The 22,215-nt window shown below is 41.2% G+C and overlaps 1 protein-coding gene across 5 annotated transcripts in view; it reads right to left on the bottom strand.

The window, feature by feature from the left end:
* gabbr1a (gamma-aminobutyric acid (GABA) B receptor, 1a) overlaps window positions 1-22,215 on the bottom strand; it is a 128,280-nt gene that overhangs the window by 53,524 nt on the left and 52,541 nt on the right. For all 5 annotated transcript variants that reach the window (XM_085292710.1, XM_085292711.1, XM_085292713.1 and 2 more), the window contains 5 exons: window positions 14,035-14,169; window positions 2,415-2,585; window positions 1,702-1,803; window positions 1,346-1,411; window positions 977-1,168 (listed from right to left, as the gene is read on the bottom strand). In XM_085292710.1, coding sequence (XP_085148836.1) covers window positions 977-1,168; window positions 1,346-1,411; window positions 1,702-1,803; window positions 2,415-2,585; window positions 14,035-14,169 — 666 coding nt within the window. The remainder of the gene's footprint in view (window positions 1-976; window positions 1,169-1,345; window positions 1,412-1,701; window positions 1,804-2,414; window positions 2,586-14,034; window positions 14,170-22,215) is intronic.

Consider the following 22,215-nt stretch of genomic DNA (forward strand, 5'->3'; position numbering starts at 1 on the left):
AATCTGCCTTATGAGTGTAGGAAAGGAAAAGAGATTAAAAATAAAAATCTTTCCTTTTCTATTACATTTTTATGCAGGTTTGCCAACTCTCACAGTTCTGGCACTTTTGACTTCACTCTTGCACTCTCTCACGCTGCCCAAACAAACATGCCAAATAATATTAAGCCTCAAAGCGCCCTTCCAGCTTCCAGCTGTTTGACTTCATTAAATACCTGCACGTTTCCAAAGCATCGGAGTTGTGCAGATTTACACACATTTGTGCGCACGGCACAACAGCGCTAACTTCATTAAATATTCATAACTATGAATTAGGCCTTTTCCCAACACAGACAGGATTTGTGAGGACCTTACGCTTAATCACAATCTACTTTTCTGGAACTCATGCAGGTGAGTTGTCACACAGTTAGAGTTAAGGTTTTACAATTCAATAATCTGTTACAGCAACTGCACCAAGGTCATGTCCCGAACTCCATCAGAGCTGTCGGGAGCCATCTCCTGACAGCTGTTACTATCTATAGCTGAATCGCTGCTATATCTGGCATTTGCCACAAACCACAAAGCTGGAAAATTGGCTGGAAATTTATCAAGTTTCAATACTTTAAATATGAATATTGAAACATTTCAAAGAAGTTGGTGGCAGCCAAGAAGTATAAATCTGTGTTTTTGCTAATCAACAAAAGCACAGGCGAGGCTGATGGGAATGTCATCAGTTTGTAGACATGAACCAAAGCATTGTATGTGTTACCGGATCCCCAAAGTGCTGGACAAAGAACAGGTGAGCTCTATTTAATGTCATTATAAGCTCATTAAACACCATCGTTCAATCAAATTGCCTTAATTACTTTGAATTGCGATGTTTTCTCTGTAATCCAGTTACCAACACTCATTATTTGTCGATCAAGCTACACATGTTTTCCCTGATTAATACAACTAATCTCTTTAATGCATTAAATAGAGGAGCGATTTGCATTCCCACCATGTTGGAGACTCCACGGACAGTTTCAGGATTCAGCATGACGATCTCAGTGGTCACGTGACCCTCCACGGCCTCCGTCATGTTCTCGACTGTGCAGTTGATGGCCGGGTCTTTGATCTTAAACCAGTTGTCTGCGTACCAGCCTATCAGGAACCACACATGCTTCTTCCCGTAGAGCTTCTCCTTGAACACCTGCAGCACAGAAGGATGAAGAGAAAGATAAATTATTCCCAGTTGAGCGTGTTGTATCGCTGCCAAACAAGGATGTTCATTCAGACATTCAAAGAGCCCATTACAGAGCTCAATTTCTTCTAATAGCCAGTCAGGTTGGGCGTTCTGGGATCAATTGAGCAGGGAAAAGGTACCAACCTCACAAAACACCTTCCGTGCTTCGGTCTCATAAAAGAGCCCCACGATGATCCGAGCATCCTGGCGCTGCATCAAATCATAACAAAACATTGCTTAGTTACATCAGCAGCAACAATAGAACTTCAGTAGTGCAGTCTGATGTGGCAGCACAATGTGCCAAAGTCTTGCCGCTTCACAGGATGGCACATGCTGCTGTTCGGGAGCTGCTAATTAGCATGGCGCATTAATTTCCTCTATCAAATCGCCTCTATGCTAATGGCATCGTGTGCAGCTGTGAGCCAGAGGAGAAAGGAGAGGGGGAGAGGAGGGGGGGAGCGAGACGACCAGCAGCTGAGGTGAATTTTTAATCAAAGCACCTTGAGGTTCTTGACAGCGACAGCCGGGTCGGTGAGGAAACTCTGGCGAACGCTGATCTCGATGCCTGCCTCCTTCACCCTCTGCTCCAGATCATCCAGAGTCTGCCACATGAAAGGGAAGGACAGACGAAGACAGACAGGGAGGGGGGAGGAAGAGGAGGTTAGAGAGGCGGCCGAACAGAGAGATGAAGAGAGAAGGCAGGTTGAGATTACACAGAAAGACAAAAGAAATGCAGCTAAGTCCAGAGGGGGGGAAATAAATAAATCTGAAGTGTACATGAGAAACACCAAGAGAGGGATGGAGACTGTGGGCATGTATGATAAATAACAACAAGACAGCATGGGAGAGAATAGATTTTTTGACAAAGACATGACTGGAAAGAAGAAGAATGCGAGAAGCGGGAGGAAAGAAAGAGCGAGCAGAATCATTAACCTCCACCAACCCAAGTGACGCTGGTATCGATCGCTATGGCTAGGAGAGTGTCCTGCCAGATCAATATTTCTCACAAGCAATACTCCAACAAATTACTTTAAAAAAAATCCTCCATCAATCGCCAGGAGAGATTGCTTAAAGGTGTATAGCTTGGCCTGCTCATAAACAAACATTCAGAGGCTGGCAAGCAAGCAGCCAGGCTCAGGCCATAAAGCCAGGAGTGAGCAAGCAAGAAGAGAGAGCTGAAGACAAAAGAGTGATGAAGATTAAAGGTACTGACGGAAGTGAAGACTTCAGTGGTCTGCTGAATGGTGGCGATACGAGTCCACTTCCACTTCTTGAAGAGCTGCACCCTGGTGGGGTTGTGAAGGGTGGCTGACGGGTGCGTGCGGAAGAATGTCGGGAAACGCTGGCGGTTGGACAGGGCTGGTGAGCTGGAACCATAGGAGAGCTGCGAAAACAAAAGAAGCATAAAACAGTTAATGAGGAAGGAGCGGACGCTGTAGACGTTCAGGTGTAGCACCTCCTCGCTGGTGGCCATACTTTAAAGGCTCAGCGTTAGTATTTTGGCCTTTGTGATGCTTGTTTTTTTGAGCAGGCAACGACTACACAGGCACAAAAGAGTGCTAACAAGTTTAGGCTGCTAGTTTGGGCTGTCAGTGTAAGTCACAGACTTAATGCAGATGATAACCGAGTGATAAAAACCAGCAGGTCATGTTATTGTTCAGCTAATCCCATCAAAATGCTTCCAAAGGCACCAAGAGCACAAAGATAATTGAGAGGGCTTGTTGCAAGACAGAAAACAGAAAAGGCACTTAAAGAAATATATACTATATATATGGAAATTCTGAACATGCCAGTACGCTGTGTGAAATGTAGATAAAAATATAAATAAAATATAATAAACCCTGTACTCGCTATAGAACACAGAAAATATATCAGATTTTTAATATGATCTATGAAAGGGTATGGATAGATCCCAAAAACCATTCTGTAGATTTTTAGGGCTATAAAGTTTCGCATTTTAACGCTGGAGTCTGTACGAATTGTTGACAGCCTCAAGGGGCCATTAGACGAACTGCAGATTTTGACACGTCTGAAAGCTGGCTTTCGTTTTTCAGCCCTGGAAATTGGCGTTTGTGGAAAAAGAGAAAAAGTAATCTATTTTGAAGGTTCACCCAGTAAATAGATGTTCCTGCCCAAAGCCATTACAAAGAAAGAAAACCAAAAACAAATTCCCTACTCCCATTTTCTCCTTTTCTTACACACCCCCTCACTTCTTTAGGCTTTCCTATGGCTTATTAGATGTTGATGAACTCCATAATTTCATTTAAAACAAACGAACCACAAAAAACACACTAAATCACTCTTGCAGGGTTCTCCGTGCATCAAGTGCCATGAAACCAAGATTGCCGACGCCACGATTACAGACATATATTTAAAAATAATCAAATTATTCTAGTCTCAAAGCAATATGGACCTATATAATAAGAGTTCTCAGCCATAATACCTCAAAAAAGGCAGCGGGGAAAATGGTTGTTAGAAAATGTCAGTAGAAGTAGAAGAAAACCGTTCCTCTATCAATTAGTCTCACAGTGACAAGTCGAAATAAAATCCTCGACAGGCCTTCTTTAAAATGAGGAACCTGCCGTTTAGGGAGCCATTAAAGACACGAGCTGCCTCTCCTACTCTCAGCTCTCATCTCAGCCCCATTACCTATAGCTGTGAGATGTTCTCCACTGGGAGCGAGAGGGGGCTCGATGACTGATGTCAAATGTCATGTGCGATGTGGACTCCCCACAATAACAAATTCCTGTGAGGAAAGGCACGTAGACGAAGGCATCAATACGAAGGAGGAGAAACTTTACAGGAAGTGACAGCTGATCTGGGAGCGGTGGCGAAAGATCTGAAGAAAACCACGGGAGCTTTGAAGGATGACACATGCTCAGGTATAAATGTGATGGGTAACATACATACATGAGAATAAGCAACCATTGAGATGGAAGTTTAATGACAGCCACATATGTTTATTTTTTAAAGAATTTTTTAAAGAATGAATCCCTATGAGCAGCACTTTGGCAACAGTGAGAAGGAAAAACTCCCTTTTAACAGGAAGAAACCTCCGGCAGAACCAGGCTCAGGGAGGGGCGGGGCCATCTGCCGTGACCGGTTGGGGTGAGAGAATATGGTTGGCCATAAACTATACTGTCAACATGAAGCAACAAAACAGGCAATGAACTGATCGTGCCTATCACTCAAAATAATGATCCGTACTTCAACTTCCTGTTCATGGCACAAAATGCTCTTTCATTACACTGAAACTAGTTTCTCTTGTGCCAATCCCAAATAAGGAAGCAAACTTGTCCAGTGAACAGAAGAGTAAAAACCGCATCAACATTCATGTTCAGCATGAAGAATACTTCGTGTCAGTGTGATAACCTTTATTTAACCAGGAAGATCCCATTGAGATTAAAAACCTCTTTTTCAAGGGAGACCTGGCCAAGATAGGCAGCAGCAGATGTCTCACAGTTACAGAAATTACTCAAACACAGGCAGCAACAACACACATGCAACAATAAGTGAAAGAATACAAATAAAATAAAAATAAAATTCAATAAAATTCAAATAAAAAAGTCAGTTAAAATGACAATCAATCTAATTGAAACAGTTACATGTTATGGACTTGGCCTCAAGGATTCGTAGTTTAGATTTAAAAGCACTTAATGAAATGAATTCAGTCATTTTCCATTCCTTCTGCAGTTTGTTCCAGGCCGAGGGTGCTAAATGGACAAAAGCTCTTCTACCAAGTTCAGTTCGGGCAAATGGAACAGAAAGCAACAAGTAGCCATGCGGACGAAGAGAATACCGACCAGCATGTTTCAAACATACTGAGGTTTGTAATATTTCCTACTGTAGGTTCCTTTAGCTACGAGACTTAAGTGTTGATGGTTTTTGGACCCATACATAACCATATCTGGAGTAGATGGCGTGGTTGTATCCATAAACTGGTGAAATCGTTTGGTATAAGCTTTCAGCTACAGCTGCTGGTGTGGTCCACTTTAAGCTTGGATGAACATTGCAAGGAAAATTCAGGAGATCACCAAAGTCGTTGTAAGCCTTCCTCACTTTGTCACCCACAAATCCAATCTCACAGTATGCCTAGTAGTAGTAGTAGGCCTAGTGGTTGTTTGACGTGTTGCTGTTGAAATTGTGATTTTTTTCATGCAGTTATCACGCATCAAGGGAGATTCATTCAACCGAGGGCAGAGGGCCCCGTCTCAGAGGTTGATATCACAAAGCCTGGGCAAATAACACCAATGGGAAAAAATTCCAGACACGAATATCACTACACTTAGAAACAAAAAAAGCTCCTTATTTTATTCTCTTGTCCCTGGAGGTGTTGCAAACATAGTCTTACATTTGTGGAAACTTGCCTTAAATCTCTAGTGAAACTGACTTTAGCCCTTGATATCGACCCGGAGGCTGGCGGTCTGTGTAGAGGCACAGGCAGGACTCGGGTTACGAGACTAAAACGTAACCAGTCATATAAAATTGTCACCACTTTGGTATAACCAAACAAATTATAATGAAAAGAACTGTAAGGAAAACATCCACTTAAAGACCAGATTCAAATGCCACTCCTTCAGGTTTCTGACACTTGGCTTGTTGGTTAAAATCCAACCCTAACTATATCTGACTGGTTTGCTAGTGATCCAATGCATGCTAAATAGTAAAAAACTGTCAAAATTAGGTACAGAATTTATTTATATTATATATTATTATCATATTTATTCATACATTTGGAAATTGACTGATATTTATGTAGCTCTTCTACTCAAATCTACCTCTGTATATCTGGACCTGCAGCCAACTCAAACATGGATTGATTTGCATTGTGAGAGGAAAAACTGAGCAAAAGCTCAGCTTCTAACACTGTGACACCATTACAGAAAACACATACACATTAAAAGCTGTCAGATATATTAAATCTTCTTAACTGAACTTAAATAACCAGTAAAACCTTAAAATCCACAAGAGAAATGAATCGTTTTTCTTTGGTCAAACACAGGCCTTCTCCTGACCTTACATGGTAAATGGCCTGCATTTGTATAGCGCTTTACTTAGTCCCTAAGGACCCCAAAGCGCTTTACACTACATTCAGTCATTCACACACACATTCATACACTGGTGATGGCAGTGTGTCTGTTTTTTTTTTTTTTACACCTTTTTACATCTTTAAAAAAGAAAGCTAACTGAGCGCCACTGTGGGAGTCAGCATATGATCGACGGCTGGACAGGTTACGTGTCTGTTCAGAGATTGTTGTGTTGTGTTGATCTTCTTAAACCCGTTTTTAATCATAGATTGTTGTCCATGCATGTCTGATATGAGTGCTACAGGATCTGTGCTGTTGTATGGTGAACTGTGGATGAAATAATGGCACAGTTGTTCCTTTACTGCTTGGAAACGTTTTTGGCCCTCAAATAACTACACATAGAGATCTTGTTGTACATTAATGAGCCCCAGTTAAGACTTTGTGAAGACTGTACCTGTCTATGAATTGACTTGTACTGCACCCCTACCCCTGAGGGTGTAGATGTAGATGAGGGACATAAAATAAAGTGGAAAGTTTGTTAATTTGGGTCAACAGAGCGTTTAATGTCATCAACTCAAACACTTAGAAAACCTGAAGTGTTTTCAGCTTGTTTTTGAAGGGGCTTCATTAGCACAGTGCCTGCAAGAGTGTAATAATTTAACTGAGGTCAAACCTAAGCTACACTCAACACTGGCAACACTCAAATAACTCTTCACCAGACATGAAAACAGTGACACGAGTGAAATGCAAAAGCTGCTGTGGCAGAAATAGACCCACGCAGCAGCACGCAGAGAGAAGCAGAGTTCCACATCGAAGCTCCCCCAGAACCACAACAATATCTCTCAATTCTCACATCGACAGCTCTCTCGTAGCCTTGTAGCAGATCATTGCCCGTCTGTGGCTTACAGTGCTTTTAGAAAGGAAGATAGGGGAACAAATGAACACTGTGCTAAAAGGAGCTGATGGAGAGACCCTCCTTGATCAGTGTCCAAAAACAGAGGTTGCGTTTGCCTCCCCAGCACTGTGATGAAGCTGTTTGACATGTGAGGAGGTTCCTGCAGGCAGAACGCATCCAGAAATAATTGAGTGTGGCGGTTAGGTGGTTGTGCCAGTGGTGGCGTGTAGTAAAGAGAGACAGATCCCTTTGTGTGCAGGGAGAATCGACTGCTCGAGTTGAGGGATTGAGGCGGAAATGAAGAGTGGGAGAGAGCCACAGAGAAAGCTAGAGAATGAAAGGAGGAAGGAAGGAAGGAAGGAAAAAACTGGGGTTGTAATAGAGCAGCCCAGCTCCAGGCAGAGACAGACAAAGAAAGGAGAGAGGCGAAGAGTCAGAAAGTGGAAAAGAGTCTTTAACGACGAGGAAAAAAAGGGTGGCAAACTGAGAAAGCCCAGAAACGAGAAAGAGGGGCAGATGCCAACCGCTAGAACTGATTGTTCTCGATGACTAATCTCTGGATGAAACTTCAATTATGGGACAAAGCTAATAAGCAGAGCGCCGTGAGTGACAGAGAGGCAGATCAAGAGAAGAAAGAATGAGATAAACAAAATAAACTGAGTGATGAAGGCATAAAAAGCTGAAATGCTTTCAACAAAATCACAGCAGCAGAAGACAGCAACGGATCTCTCACTCTTTTAAAGATCTGGGTTGTGTTTAATACTTGTCATAAATACTGTACGTATATTATGATGCTGTATTGAGGCCAATAAATATTCTTTGTCATAGACAGCAGCGCAGCTGTCAGTCTTGTAAAGTCTCAACACTAATTAAAGATCCTTTCTGAAGTCTTTTAAAACTGCGTTTGCAGTGTTCAGCTGCACAAAGCAGAGAGATAAATGGCAGCGTTGTCAAGGATTTTATCAGCTTACAGCCCTCTCCATGCTACGCAGAACCAAAGTTCACCACAGAGACAAAGGAACATGGGACAGCATTGTCTTTTTAGCCTGTTTGTTTGGCATCTGGCTCTCGTTCTCTGCAGACAAACTGCTGTAACAGAGCCTCTTTTGTTCGCTTCTGCGGTCCGCGCTGTTAATTTTGCTTATAAAACAACTGGAATGGGATTTTTTCCAGGATTGAAAAAGGAAGCCAACACAAAAAATGGCAAACATGCAGTTCGTCACATGACCACTTGAGGTTGGTCCCAAAAGCAAATCAGTCTCCACAGACTCACACATTTTAAAGCCAGATTTTAGCATTTTGGCTAATACCATGTTTATAGTTTCGTAGCAAGAACCTGCATGGATGCAACACAAACACACACATATCTGCTAATTAGTGCCCAGTAACAGAATAGTAAAATATTTGAATCAAGAGCGAAACACGCCTTTCTTGTACAGGCTGCACCATAAAGCAAGTCGTAACATTAGTCAGATAATTCCATTAAAATGCTTCAAAAGGCACCAACAGCACAAAAACAGTCAAAAGGTCCAGTTCAGTGTTTCAATTAGTGGAGGTGAGGCAGAGCAGAGAGCTATCAGCTGCAGCTGCTTGTGCTGGCCCACCTGTCAAAGCTGCTATTCCCCTGCGCCTTCAAGTTTTAATACAATGGTTGAGCTATAAAATAAATTCAGTCTCTGTGTAGTTGTCACAAAGTTTAGGTCTAAGGATTCAAACTTTTTTGTACCAGGCTCTAAAAATGCGACATATTTGGCCATTTTAACATGAGAGTTTGGGAACTGACTCGTTTACAGTAAGTGACTCTACATTGACTTAATGATTTAGCCCGAGATGTTCCTGCTTAGTGTGAGCTGATTACTTAGCAGCCCCCTGTCTGCTCATGTTTACAGCCTGGTATGAGCCAATGCAATCCTTTAGAACAGTCCTATGGAGGGTGAGTCTAAATATAATCATTCATAGCTCCAAAAAAGAAATGCTGAAACTTTGAAACTGGGCTTCACAGCGCTAAATTTAGTGTTGGCTTACAGAATAACACGACTGATTTGGCTATTTAAGAATTTTCTAGATTTTACCATTTTAGCTAAACGTGTGGGATCGTTATTTGCTGTAGTTCTGTGATCAGGGAAATGTAAGGTACAGGTGTGAAGGCCAAAACATCCAACAGCATATTTGACAGATGAAGCTCTTCGATGCTGAGCAGCTCCTTTACATCTTCACACCTTGCTGTTGCTAAAACCTTTTTCCAAACTTGTGCAGGCTGGCAGTGGACACAGTTACTGTTTACAGCAGTTGCTTTAGCTAACCATCTACAAACCTCTTTCAAATATAAGCCGATTCATTATTTGCCGGAGATGCTGACACAGTGCAAAGCAAGTTGGCATGTTACTAAATATTTTTGGCATATATCAATACATTTCGGAAAAAGGTACACCATTAAAAGTACGCCAAATCAGCTCTTCAGAGTTCCTTTTTGCAAAGTGATAAAGAAATCCTTTAAATCAACGTTCACTCTAACAGGAAAGAGATTCAGGAAACTTAAATGACCAGTTCAGAAATGTTTTGTGCACAAACATGTTATTGCAGAGAACATAGGTAAAGGCTCACAGGACGTATCGCCACAGAGTCCTAAACAGCAGATAAACACGCCTCAGATTTAGGATAAAGCAGCAATCGATATCAGAGAGACGACTCTCAGAGGACACTGGATTGGTTTAAAAAAACATTAAGGGAACGCGTTGAAAACACATCAGATATTAAAAAGAAAATCAAAATCACGGATATCTATACTGGACTGGGTAATGCGTGAGGAGCGAAACGTTGCCATCTGTTTCCGAAGCATAAAATGAAAATGATCAACCTACCCAGCACCCACTGCACATTCTACATCTTACATGGATATGCCACCCTTGGCTCCCACTGACCCACCACCAAACAGGTCATGCTGAACAATGTTACAGGCAGCATAGCGTTCTCCGCAGCTTCTCCAGATCCTTTCACGTCTGTCGCGTGTGCTCAGGCTGAACTTGCTCTAATCTGTGAAAAGCACCAATGATGGATTTCAATCAATGGTGAAGACAGAGGACATCCAGCCCTCAGGCCACCCTCGTGATGTCTCTTTCTGTTTGGTCAGAGACATTCACACCAGTGTGTTCTGCTGGAGGTCTATTTGTAGCTCTGGCAGTGCTCATTCTGTTCCTCCTTACATAAAGGAGCAGATACCAGTCTTACTGATGGGTTAAGGACCTTCTATAGCCCTGCAAAGCTCTCTTCGAGTAACTGCCTTTCTCTTTAAATCTCCTTCATGCTTTTGTAACTGTGCTGGGAGACACAACAAACCTTGTGGCAATGACACACATTGAGGTGTCATCCTGGAGGAGTTGGACTACCCATGCAGCTTCTGTAGGCTCCAGGTATCACAGTAACACTGACTCTGTTTTGGCGGTTGTCTTATTGTTGCCCCTCTAGTGCACCTGTTGTTAATTTCATTAAAACCAAAGCAGCTGAAACCGATTAACAATGCCCTCTGCTGCTTAACTGACCAGATCGATATCTCACAGTTTAACTGATTTGATGTTATACTGTGTTTCTTTGATGTTTTTGATTCAGTTTTCTTTGTATAGCCCCGAGGCACGTCATACTGTAAGGTGAAAACCCTGAAACCTTTGTGAGCAGCGTATGTAGAACACAGCCTCAGACTTACAGACAACAATCACAACAATCACCAGGAAAATTTTCAATTTCAGTCAAGTTTGAAAGGTATAACATCGTGTACTTGTGGCTACAACACAAAACTAAAACATGACTCAAAAAGTCTTATAATCTGGGATATCGCATTAGAACATGCTTTATGTCATAAATCCAGACCTTTAGGTTCTATGACGCTGGTGTTCTCACTCCTTACATATTGCTCCAAATGGCCTTAGTTTAACTACTTATACTATTTTCACCCACTTTGCTGACACTGAAAAAACACGATGAAGCACTTTAATTACTATAAAACTTTTTACTATTATTCAAAACAGTTTTGTGTTTCTCCCGCTACTAATTATAGTGTAGGCGCCTGCTGCGTAAAACTAGGGAATAGCTTGGCTGAAATCCAACCAAACTACCCACACTTACTGCCACTGGAAAGGGAAAATGATTGGCTACATTCATAAACGACTGCAGTTTTAAAAGTCCAATAACAACTCAGTTTCATGACTGTAAAACACATAACAAGCTTCCAAAATGGAAGCACTAGTTGGATGACACCAGCACTCCTGAGGGGAAAATGGTGGAGAAAAAATCCATTTTGTAGGCAGCAAAGTAACAAAAACACAGAACGATATCCAGGAAATAAAGAAAAGGTTTTGTTTTATGGACAGAAGTCAGCAGACAGTTAGAGACAGATGTCAGGCCTCAGCCACTCAGAGGCCGCTCTGCAACCACCTGGCAACTCTCTTTAAAGTCAAATAAGAAGAGTGGCAACCAAATGCTGTCTATATTTTAACCTTGACAGTTATAGTTGTTGGTAGTTGCCTACTGTTGCTAGGTGAAATCAGACGCAAAAAAACAAAAGAGTGCTACATTGAAAACCTGCCTAGGTTGCTAGCAGGTTGCTAAGGTCGCCCATCATTGGTAGAACAAGCCGATTTGTCTACAAGCTCTCCCGAACTAATTGCTGAGCAGTTGTGAAACATGAAAAAGTTTCATGCAAGTTGGAAACCGAGACCTCTGCAATAAACACAAAAATGCAACTTTACTTTAAAGGTGAACAGTTTCAGTTTCAGGTTTGCATCCACTCCAAAGTTTCACTGCTGCTCAGTGAATACTTGGCAAGTTTTTGCAGACAAGTCAGCATCTTCCTTGCAAACTGTGGGCAACCGTGGCAACCTGCCAGTGACCACAGCACAGCAGCATATACCTGTTTACTAGGGGTGCAACGATATTCGTATCGATATTGAACCGTTCGATACAGTGCTTTCGGTTCGGTACGCATATGTATCGAACAATACAACATTTGTAATTTATTTTATCAATTTTCCTTCTGACGATGCTGTCTGTGTTGAGCGCTCAGTGAATCTGTGTTCGACTACTCCGCCTAGGCTGCACTGTCGAGCGCAGATCCACTGAGCGCTCAACACAGACAGCATAGTCAGAAGGAAGAGCGCAGGGCAAGCTAGCGAGACAGAAGTTAAGCTCTACTTGCAACAGGCAAATTGAACCTCATTCAGATCTGGCGTTTGGAATTATTTTGGTTTTCATGTGACGTATGACCCTGAAGGTAAGCGAGTCATGGACTAAAGTAAAACAGTATGTTGGATGTGCCATGCAATGCTCAATTACATTGGTGTGAACTAGTGTGTTAGCGCAGTTAGCTCGTTAACGTGTTGGCCGTCTAGCCCCATGCACGGAGCGATCGGCGGTAGCTCGTTAACGGAGATTTGCCGTGTTGTGGCGTTAAGGTCATTTCAACGAGATTAACCTGAAAGCACTAGTGGGAACACGACGAATATGACTGCACATTTACGCCGACATCATCCTAGTGCAAAGACAAGTGAAAGCAGACAAAAAAAAGCAAGCATGCTACTAACTTTAGCCGAGTCATTTAGACAGCCGTTAGCACATGATTCTCCTTATGCTGCTGAGAATATAGCCCAGAAGAAGCGGATAGTATAGCTTTTATTTTGGAAAGAGCCATTTCTCTGTAATAAACTCTCTTTTCCAAAGATGAGTGATTCCTCAATCAGATACAGGGCTTGCAATATCGCTAGCCCGACGTCCTGGAGCTAGCGATTTTTTTCAGTCGGGCTACCAAAATCTTTCTCTTCCCTGCCCGTCGGGCTATTGTAGGAAAAATATATGTCAATGCTTTTGCATTCTTTCAGAAATGTAGCTGGGTAATTATGTCATTGGCATCGGTGAGCCACTGTCAATATGTGACATATTGAAGTCGCGTTTGAATTTGCGCTCGTTTTTTTGCTTTCACTTTGCAATCGTGCGAACTGTGTATAGAGAGTGACAGCACTGATCTGTGAGTGATGATAATTTGTGCACCAATTCCTCTGACATCGTCTTATTAATCGTTAGCTTACTATGCAAACATGACAAGTGAAATCTCCCGCAGCTTAAACATGTGAGAGGTTGATCGCGCAGAGAATCGCTGAGCTTATGTGAGTGTGTGTGTAAAAGCATTTCAGTTCTGCTGAGCCAAATAAGAGAGGTCAGGGAGAAGAAGTGACAGCCAAAGAAAAGCTTACCACAAAACAGAGAAGTTATGACAAATCAGACTATAAGGCAAAAAGAAAGTGCAGCTTTATGGTTTCATGGACAAAAGAATTTCTGTGGCTGCGATATGATGAGCTAAATAACCAGGGCTGCACATAAGTGGTCCGCAGGTGCGCATTCGCTGTCAAAATAAAAAACACGCACAAGGGTTAGGGTTAAATTTAAAAACTGTACTTTTGAGTTAAAATATATATTTATAATTTTAATAAATGACAAATTAAAAATGCATGAACATTTTTTTGTATCGAAAAAATATCGAACCGTGACACCAAAGTATCGAACCGAACCGAACCGTGAATTTTGTGTATCGTTGCACCCCTACTGTTTACCACTAATTCACCATGTGACTGTCTACAACCAACCAGCCACTCAGTGCCTTATTATCCTGCTGCTAGGCCTGTGTGACCGCTTGTTAACAAGATTTTAACAATATATCAAATATTATATATTTTAATAATATTCAGACTCTTATGGAGTAAAGGGATATAAATAATAATGGACACATATTTGGACGTTATGTGCACATCACGAAAGTAAATATGGGCAAATTCTACTTTGGCTGTTATTATGTGAAGAGATTTTCAGGTTAAGCCACACGTTTGTCTGAAAAATGTAAAGGCAACAGCGCGAAGGAAGACACTCACCACTATGAGGTTCCACATGCGAGCTGCTTCAGCCACTAACGTGGAGACGCCACTGCAGCCAGGCATCAGGACGATCTTGATAGGCTCGGTGTACAGAAGGTCATACAGCAACTTTGTAGCTTCTCCTGGGTCGCACTGGAAGGACAAAAACGACAGAGTGAGCTTTAAATGGATCGACACAGAAATTAATTAAGTCGAGACAGAAGGTGATGCAGAAAAAAACTGAGGCGATAAGACTGAAGGAGACAGATGGAAAAAAAGAGGAGCGAGAGGAAAAAAAAGAAACAAATAAGCAGTGGAGACTGGGAGATGGAGGCGTCTCTAAATAGAGTAAGAGAACAGAAGAGAGCAGATAAAGTAAAGGGAAATGACATCGAGGCAGTGGAGTCACAAAAAGGCCAATGCAAATGTGCGTTGAAAAGACAAGTAGGAGAAAGAAAAGGACAAGTCAGGGAAATGGAAAGAGCAGCACAAGAAAGGGTCACGACAAAGTAGAAGAAAATGGCACCAAAGTAGCACAGAGCAGTAAACAAGCAGATGCAAATTTGAAGAGAAAAGATGAGCTGCAGTAAGAAAGAAAAATGCATTATCTGCAGAGTTTCACAGCATCCATACAGCCCGCATCGCCGTGTCTCATCAACACGCGCCGCGCCGCTGACAGATCAGGACATTAAAAAAAACAAGAAAAACAGGCAGAAACAAAGAAAAGCGAGCACAACGATCACAACGGCAGCCATCACGAGCCATTACAAACCTCCAATAAAGTCATTTACAGCGTGTCTAGGTGGCGAAAGTGTGGCTGAATGATCCATCACCACTCTGTCAGCCACATTACAGACGTCTGCACCACACTGCTCATCAGAGTCACAGTTAAACGGGCCTGACACATCTAATGATTCGGCATGGAAGAAGAGATATGGCTTTCAAATACAAACACACACATGCATGGCTAAAAAAAATACACTCTAGATGAGTGTCACAAGCAATCGAATTGCAGATGGTGATGGCAACAACCAATAAAGATCCTAATTGGGGCGTTTGTCTCGATGGCTGAATTGTCTCGTTGAGGCAGCCCTGTGATTTTTCTGAAGTGGCAATCACCAGTCGAGACTCAGGAATGTGAAATGGCCGGGCTTCTTGTTGATTGATGTGTTTTCCATTAACTTTAGATTGGGTGGAATTACAGTGGTTACGTTTACATGCAATTAAATAATTCAATCAGAGCCCCATTAAGCAGCTCTGACAGCCAGACTTCTGACGTAAATGTTGCTGTATGATTTCCTGGATTGATCCTAATCAAAGGGGGAACTTCAACCGCAAAGACCACACAAAGACATTTAAAAATGCCATCATGACGGTCACTGCCCACCCTAGACAGCCGAGATCACTGCCTCTGTCACGACTCCTCGACTAGGAGCGCCGCACGTTTCTGTTTGTGTCCTGTAGGATTGATCAAAGGCACTATATAAACATAGTCACCATGGAACCATAAGATCTATCAACGCCCATTTCGATGCCTTGGTTTTAGCTTTATGATACCATTATCTTATATGTGTGAAGGTTCTCAGTCATCCAGGTCATCGTAGTAGGACCTTTTCCTTCCAAGCTCCTTAGACTACCATTATCTTACTTTCTGGAGCCAGAAGTCACCATATTTGAAGGCAGAGTGCCCAAACTTTTGGTTATTATAGAGAGTCCAAAAGGCTCCATGGGACAGACAGAACATAATACAAGAGTTTTGCTCACCAAACTGAAGAATTCATTTCTTGGATGAGTTATTTACAGTTATTTGTACTAACAAGGTCAGAATATTTGTCAGTTACTTGGATTAAAAACGTTCTGACAACATGAAAGAAATTTAGAGGTCCAGTTTAGTGACTCGAGTTAGCTGAGATAAAACCAAGAAGGCAACCACCTGTCAATCAGAGCAACTACACCCCTACAAAAACAGAATGGGCATGTTAGAAAATAATACAATTAAAGTAGTTATAAATACTGAAAAGTGGCTACTTTTTTTCTGTTGCAAAGTCCGACACTTAACCATGAGGAGTCCACGAGGAGACTGATTTTTGGCGCACATAGGTGTGCCATGAGAAATGATCAAGTGTGCCATGGAGATAATCACGTTTCACCTGATTGGTACGCTAAGCAACCAGTGTGAATAACGGGCAGAGCAATTACATTCTCTTCCACTAGAGGGCAGTATAACTACCTGCTCTAATTAAATGGGTTGCCAACTGCCAGTAAGACAGAAGACGAAGAAGAAATTACATGGTCATGCTGCAAGTGAGACAACGCAGCGTGTAATAGTAATAGATAAATATTTGAAAAGTAGTTAATCTGACCTGGAGAAAATTCCGACCCAGATGAAGGCCCAGCGTGAGCAGTGGTCGGAAGAAAGACAAAGGTATATAACTGGGCGCGGGGAGAAATTATGCTTTTTGTGACATTTGTGTTTGGTGGCGTGACGTGTGATTCTAAAGTGAAATGTGTGCCGTGGCTCCAAAAGGTTGGGAAACACTGCATTATTTCATGGTTCCTGTGCTTTATTGTGCCATGAAATAATTTAAACTGTCACTGCAGCTTATCAACACACCTTAACATCTGACTGGTTACCCAGATAACAGACTCATGGTTGGGGGTGGTGTGGACTTGTGGCAGCCAGGTATCCAAGAATGCATTTCAAACTACATCACAAGCAGCAGTGGCGGGAGCAAAGCACCAAACTGCAAGTAAAACGTTGAAATCCTACAATAAATACACTTTTAGGAGTTTTAAGGTGAGAACATAGTGCTATAAATTTCAACTATCTCGTTGATTTGCTGAGATAGAGCATATTTACAAAAATTCTCCAACATTTTGTGACATGTCAGGTCCCATTAGGCTAACAGCCAGCTCATCTCAGCGATCAGCTGATCGGCCAATCGGAGCTCATGATGCTTGCTGAGAACAGCCTGCTCCCAGAACACTGTTTTCAAAACCCCTCACCTCTCACTCGGGGGTAAACACAGGATATAAATCACAGAGATGATATCTAACCGGTGATGGTTTGTTCATTTTCAGATTAAAGGTAAGCTTCATAACTGGATCGTTTTAGTGAACCATGATGCACCACTGGAGTGTTGTATTCTATTTTCAACAGAATCATTTGCTTGTCTTTATTTCATGATGTTCAGATGTGTTAAACTTGTTTATGACACCTTATTTTCCAATAAAACCAACATTAAAAATATTTTAAAACAGAGAGGAAACTGAGCATTTTCACCAAGAGCAGAAACATCTGGACTTGCATATTGATGATGTTCCTGAAGAGTAATGTCAGGCCTGTTCCAGAGATGATCAAATTATTCATTTTTAATATTTATCCAACTGTATTCTAAACACCAGCTGCCTATTATAAGTTATAGAAGTCTACTTGAATTATTAGCTCTGTGTGTTTTTTTTCTTTGATGAGCAGTGAGTGTATAGATGCATAGCGACTGCTGAACTGTCGCTTGAATAATCAGTAATATTGAATTTAATCTGCCGGTGTACACTTCTTTACCTCATCCAAATGAGTCCAGTGTTTATGACCTTTTAAAATAATTTCACATTAACGGCCCTTTTATAGCTGAGCATCTTGCCAGAGGGCTTTTAAAAACGTGTGTGTGTTTGGAAAGAACACAGGTAATTAGGTCTCTTATGTGCTACTTTCATCGTAAACATTAATCATAAAACGCAGTAAAGTAAACAATGAAGCTGAGCTGATGTCGTTGAGTACGCTGCATCCTCCTGTCCTCGGATGTCTGGACTCCTGAGTGTACTGGTCCAATAGGAACTAACAAGTGTGCAATACAAACTCTGAGAAATACCCACTGCGAGCCCGGAACAAATCAATGTTTTTGATTAGGTCAGTGTTTGATTAGGCCCCGCCCCTTGACTCTGATGGGTGGTGTTGACAGAAGCACAGAATAATTAATAATAGCAAAACAACTGCTTATGTTTTTAAATCAAATTGATATTTTTAATTATTGACAAACAAACTGATGTGTTTATTTTTAGCCCTCCATGAAAAACACAATTCCAAAAGATGGACGGGCTGGGAGTAGAAAGCAGTGCAAACTCCCACTGTGGATCCTGTTTGAGTGGATTTGTAAGACCTCTGAATTAAGCTGGATTTTGCCGTTTATCTTTGCAGAAATTCTGTTACTTCATGACAATATTGACCAAAGCCGAATCAATTCAGTGATTAAAGTTTTCAGGCGAATGAATGAGTGTGAAATTGCTCCCTCAGTCTATCATTATTTGGTGGGTTAACACAATTAATATTGACGTGGTAAACAGCTTCACAACATTTGTGTTATTTAGGGTAAGTGCTTGCTCAAAGGGAATCGTCGGGTTTCTCACGGTCATGTAAGGCACTGACCTCACTTTGAGTGCATAACTAAAACTGAACTGAACAGAAACAGCCAAGCCTGTGCAATGCAACGCAGACAGGCTGCAGGTCTTCTTTCCCATCAATCACCATACCTGCTCATTTCACAGATCACTTCAGCTCACTGGGTGAAATCAGCTGGATACAAACCACATGGTTCTCAGCTCCTCAAAAAAATAACTGTTGCCTTATCTTCATATGAAGAAGATGCAGATTGACGCCTTCAGCTTGTTAAACAGTGTCTTTCCCGAAGGTTGTTTGTGTTCTCTGTCACTGTGGCTGTGGGCTGGCTGCATGCTGAGGAGAAGCTTGTTAGTTTTCTTGTGTTACAGTGTTTTAACTTCATTCTGAGCAGTAATTCACCGCCCACGCTAATTATCTTTGAGTTATTTCATCAATCTGTCCTTACCACAGCACATTACACGTTTAATAACGGCTTGTTTCCATCAATTTCGCAAATAAGTTGCTGCCTAATATATGAAGACATTAGAATTTCATTTAAAAGTGCAGTTTCTGACCTCGTGGATGTTCTTTAAGAATTCACACTGAGACAACTTGCTTAGTCAGGGTTTTGCTAACGCTCTCTCTATACTGTATATATGTAGTTACACTAACAGGCTTGCATGCAGAGCTTTACTTTAAAATACTTCTAACGATTGCAGCTGAATGTGTGCAAAGAAAATGAACAAACATTCGGCACACATTAGTCAAAAACTACTTCTCAGGTAGAAAGCCTAATTATTACAGATAACGAGTAAATTTACAATAAAACAGGCTTTCATTTTCTGTGAAACGGCACCATCATTAAACCTGACACTGGTGTTTATCAAAAAACAAATTCAGTTTTACCCAGCAGCAGTTAGATATTCCTCGCACTTTCCACCTTCATCTTAATATGATGTGGCTAACAGGCCGCACTGGTATGAAATGAAGGGGTCTAGTCTGGAACACAATTGCAAAATGGCATCAGACATAGTTGAAGCTTTCAATCATTCACTGTTTCTGTGCGCGCAGGAAATTAAATCTTTGCTTGAACAGAAGCAAAATTGAAACACTGGGCAGCAAGACGAGAAAAGACTCAAGCTGTTTCAATTCATGACAAACCAGCGCAAAAACCCAGTCGCTGGGGATCAAAAACATATTTCCTTTAGGTTAGAGCCGAAGAAAAGAATCTGTATTTTTTAAACATAACATGGCTTTGCATGAGTAAAGGTCATGGACCATCAGAACCAGTATGACATCAAAGAATGATAAAGACAGGCCTCTCAGATCAGATGCTCCCATTCTTACACAGTGCATGAGTAGCTTCACTGTGGCTACAGGAAGTAGACTGCATATAGCTTCACTGAGGCTACTAGTATTCTGAGGAATACTTTTATTAACTTTATAAAATAAATTGGACAAAAAAATCAAAGACTTAAACCCCCCCCAAAAAAACCCAACAGACCCAAGACACATAAAAATAAACATTTACAAAAAACATTAATGACCTAATGACAAGTCTTTGCTGCACTTTACTGAGTTTTACTCACATGCCAGTTTCTTCTTCCTCTGCTCTCAGTCTCGCTGTGTGTGCACCTCTTTGCATAGAGCAAGTGAAATAATATTAATATACTGATGAGACATAAAAACTTCCAGAGTTACACTGTGGGAGTGAGAGCGAGTGAGCGAGGGAAAGCTTTGCTTTCCAGTCATGTCAGCTCACTTAAACACAGTTTGTGGTTGAGTAAAAAAATACAGAACAACGTGTAAGTGAACTACATGGATCAGCCTGGTGTCACTGACAGCAGATCCAAATAGTGCATCCGTAAGTTTGGCATGCTGTCAGGCTTTGGAGCTTAGAAATGTTCACAAAGCACACTAGGCTAGCTAGCCAGGATATAATGATTTGGTTACACTTGAGGAAAAACAGGAACGCAACCTCCTCACAACTAGAAAACAAAACGAGAAACAAAATGGTAGCTGACTAGTTATTGCATTGAAATTTTTTCTCATCTAGCAACAGCTAAATTGTTGCCCAGTGTTCGAGCCACGTTTCACAGTGACTGCAATCACAGATCTGCAAAACTTTGGAAATACCTGCTGTCTATTTATATCATTTAGAAATGCAGACAGATTGCCAACACGTTGCAATCAATCGGAGTCAGTCTGCACTGATGAGTAGTGATGAGTGCACATTTCTTTGCAATACTCAACTGGTATTCTGGTACTAGAAAATGTGTTTTGCTAAGCAGCTGTGTCATTTCATAGATAAACCGCTGTCCTGCAGCAACAACTTGTTGTAGTTATAAGTAGTTAATGTGAACTTCTGTTTAATGTGATGCCAACACATCATAACCTATTTGCTGATTTATCATTTAATCTCCGTATTATTACAAACAGGCTGCTCGTAATTACCAGCTTGACCCCAGTCTCTATCACATCCTGATCAGCCTGGTAGCAGACTGACTCCATCCGAATGCTGTTTTATCGCCGTTTTGACGCACCACAGTCGCTCTGAAGACACCAGCTGACTATGAGTGCTTACAGACCTGGTCCCCCTTTTCAAAGTAACCATTTCAAAGGCAACCAAATTGCAAGTACGTAGTTGCAATAACTGTGATCGCACCGCAGTCTCCAGCCACTGTTTCTTTTAGTGTGACTGTGGCATTGATGACAGTGGTAATAACAATGGGAAACCTGCAATTATTTTCTGTATATATACAATTTAGCATGTTTGATTTGAAATAAAAAAAAAAACAGTAATACTGATGTTGTGAAAGACAATTACAAATAATAGAAAACAAATTAAAAAAAACATTTTAAAATGCCTTGAGCAACTAATATTAAACAGAAGCCCTTTAAATCGTAACAGAGTGTTTGTAAGATCCCTGAACAGGCTGCTCGAGTTAATTTTGCTATTAAAACCCTTAATCATTATAATAAAAGCAGATGGAGGCACGCACACAAAAACCAGCTTAGATGGAAGTTTTCTAAGAAGGTGATTCAGTTATTTTGCTTTGAACAGTTACTTATTCCATGTTCTTTTCACTTTGAATAACATAACAGGAAATGGTTAGCAGGCAGTAATAGGTGTATAATGAAAGGGTGTATTTTTGAACACAATTGTGAAATAGCACCAGACTACATAGCTGTACTTTTCAATCATGCCATTTTTCTATGAAAGCAAGAAATGAAACCTTTGATAGTATAATGGGAACACTGTGCAGAGATGAAAATGATATGGAAAAGTTCAAACATCAATTCATGGTAAACCAGTGCCAAACCCATCATACAGAAGCTTTTTGTTTTAAAACCACACACTGCATATAAAAGATGGCTGAAGCCACCAATTGAGCATGTTGACCAATCTTGGAGATGTTTTTAATCACGAGTGAGGGGAGATAGATAGAAGCTACGAGAGAAACTGCTGTTATAGCGTTGCAGATTCATTAGGTGGTCACTTATAAATCAAAAATTAACACCTGAACCATCAAAATTCAACTGGTGGAGTTGCTGCACGAGGCAACTCCACTGGTTTTCTGATTCTAATACGACAAAATTAATTTGTTAGAGGAACTGCAGTTCCTCCAAAGGCCACTTGGTGTCAAACTTTACAAGAGAAATATAGAAAAACATTGGACACTAGGGATGTGTATCGTTTAGGTTTTATCCGATACCGGTGCCAAACCGGTACTTTTGAAACGGTGCCAGTGCTTAAAGAATGGAGAACACACACTTTGTCCAAAAACCTCTCGTGTTCAGCTGGTTTTTGTAAAAAGATAACA

Source organism: Mchenga conophoros, linkage group LG11 (genome assembly GCF_057382185.1).
Source record: "Mchenga conophoros isolate Kocher_MC1m ecotype Shallow Benthic linkage group LG11, M_conophoros_male_GT1.1, whole genome shotgun sequence".
Classification (NCBI taxonomy): domain Eukaryota; kingdom Metazoa; phylum Chordata; class Actinopteri; order Cichliformes; family Cichlidae; genus Mchenga; species Mchenga conophoros.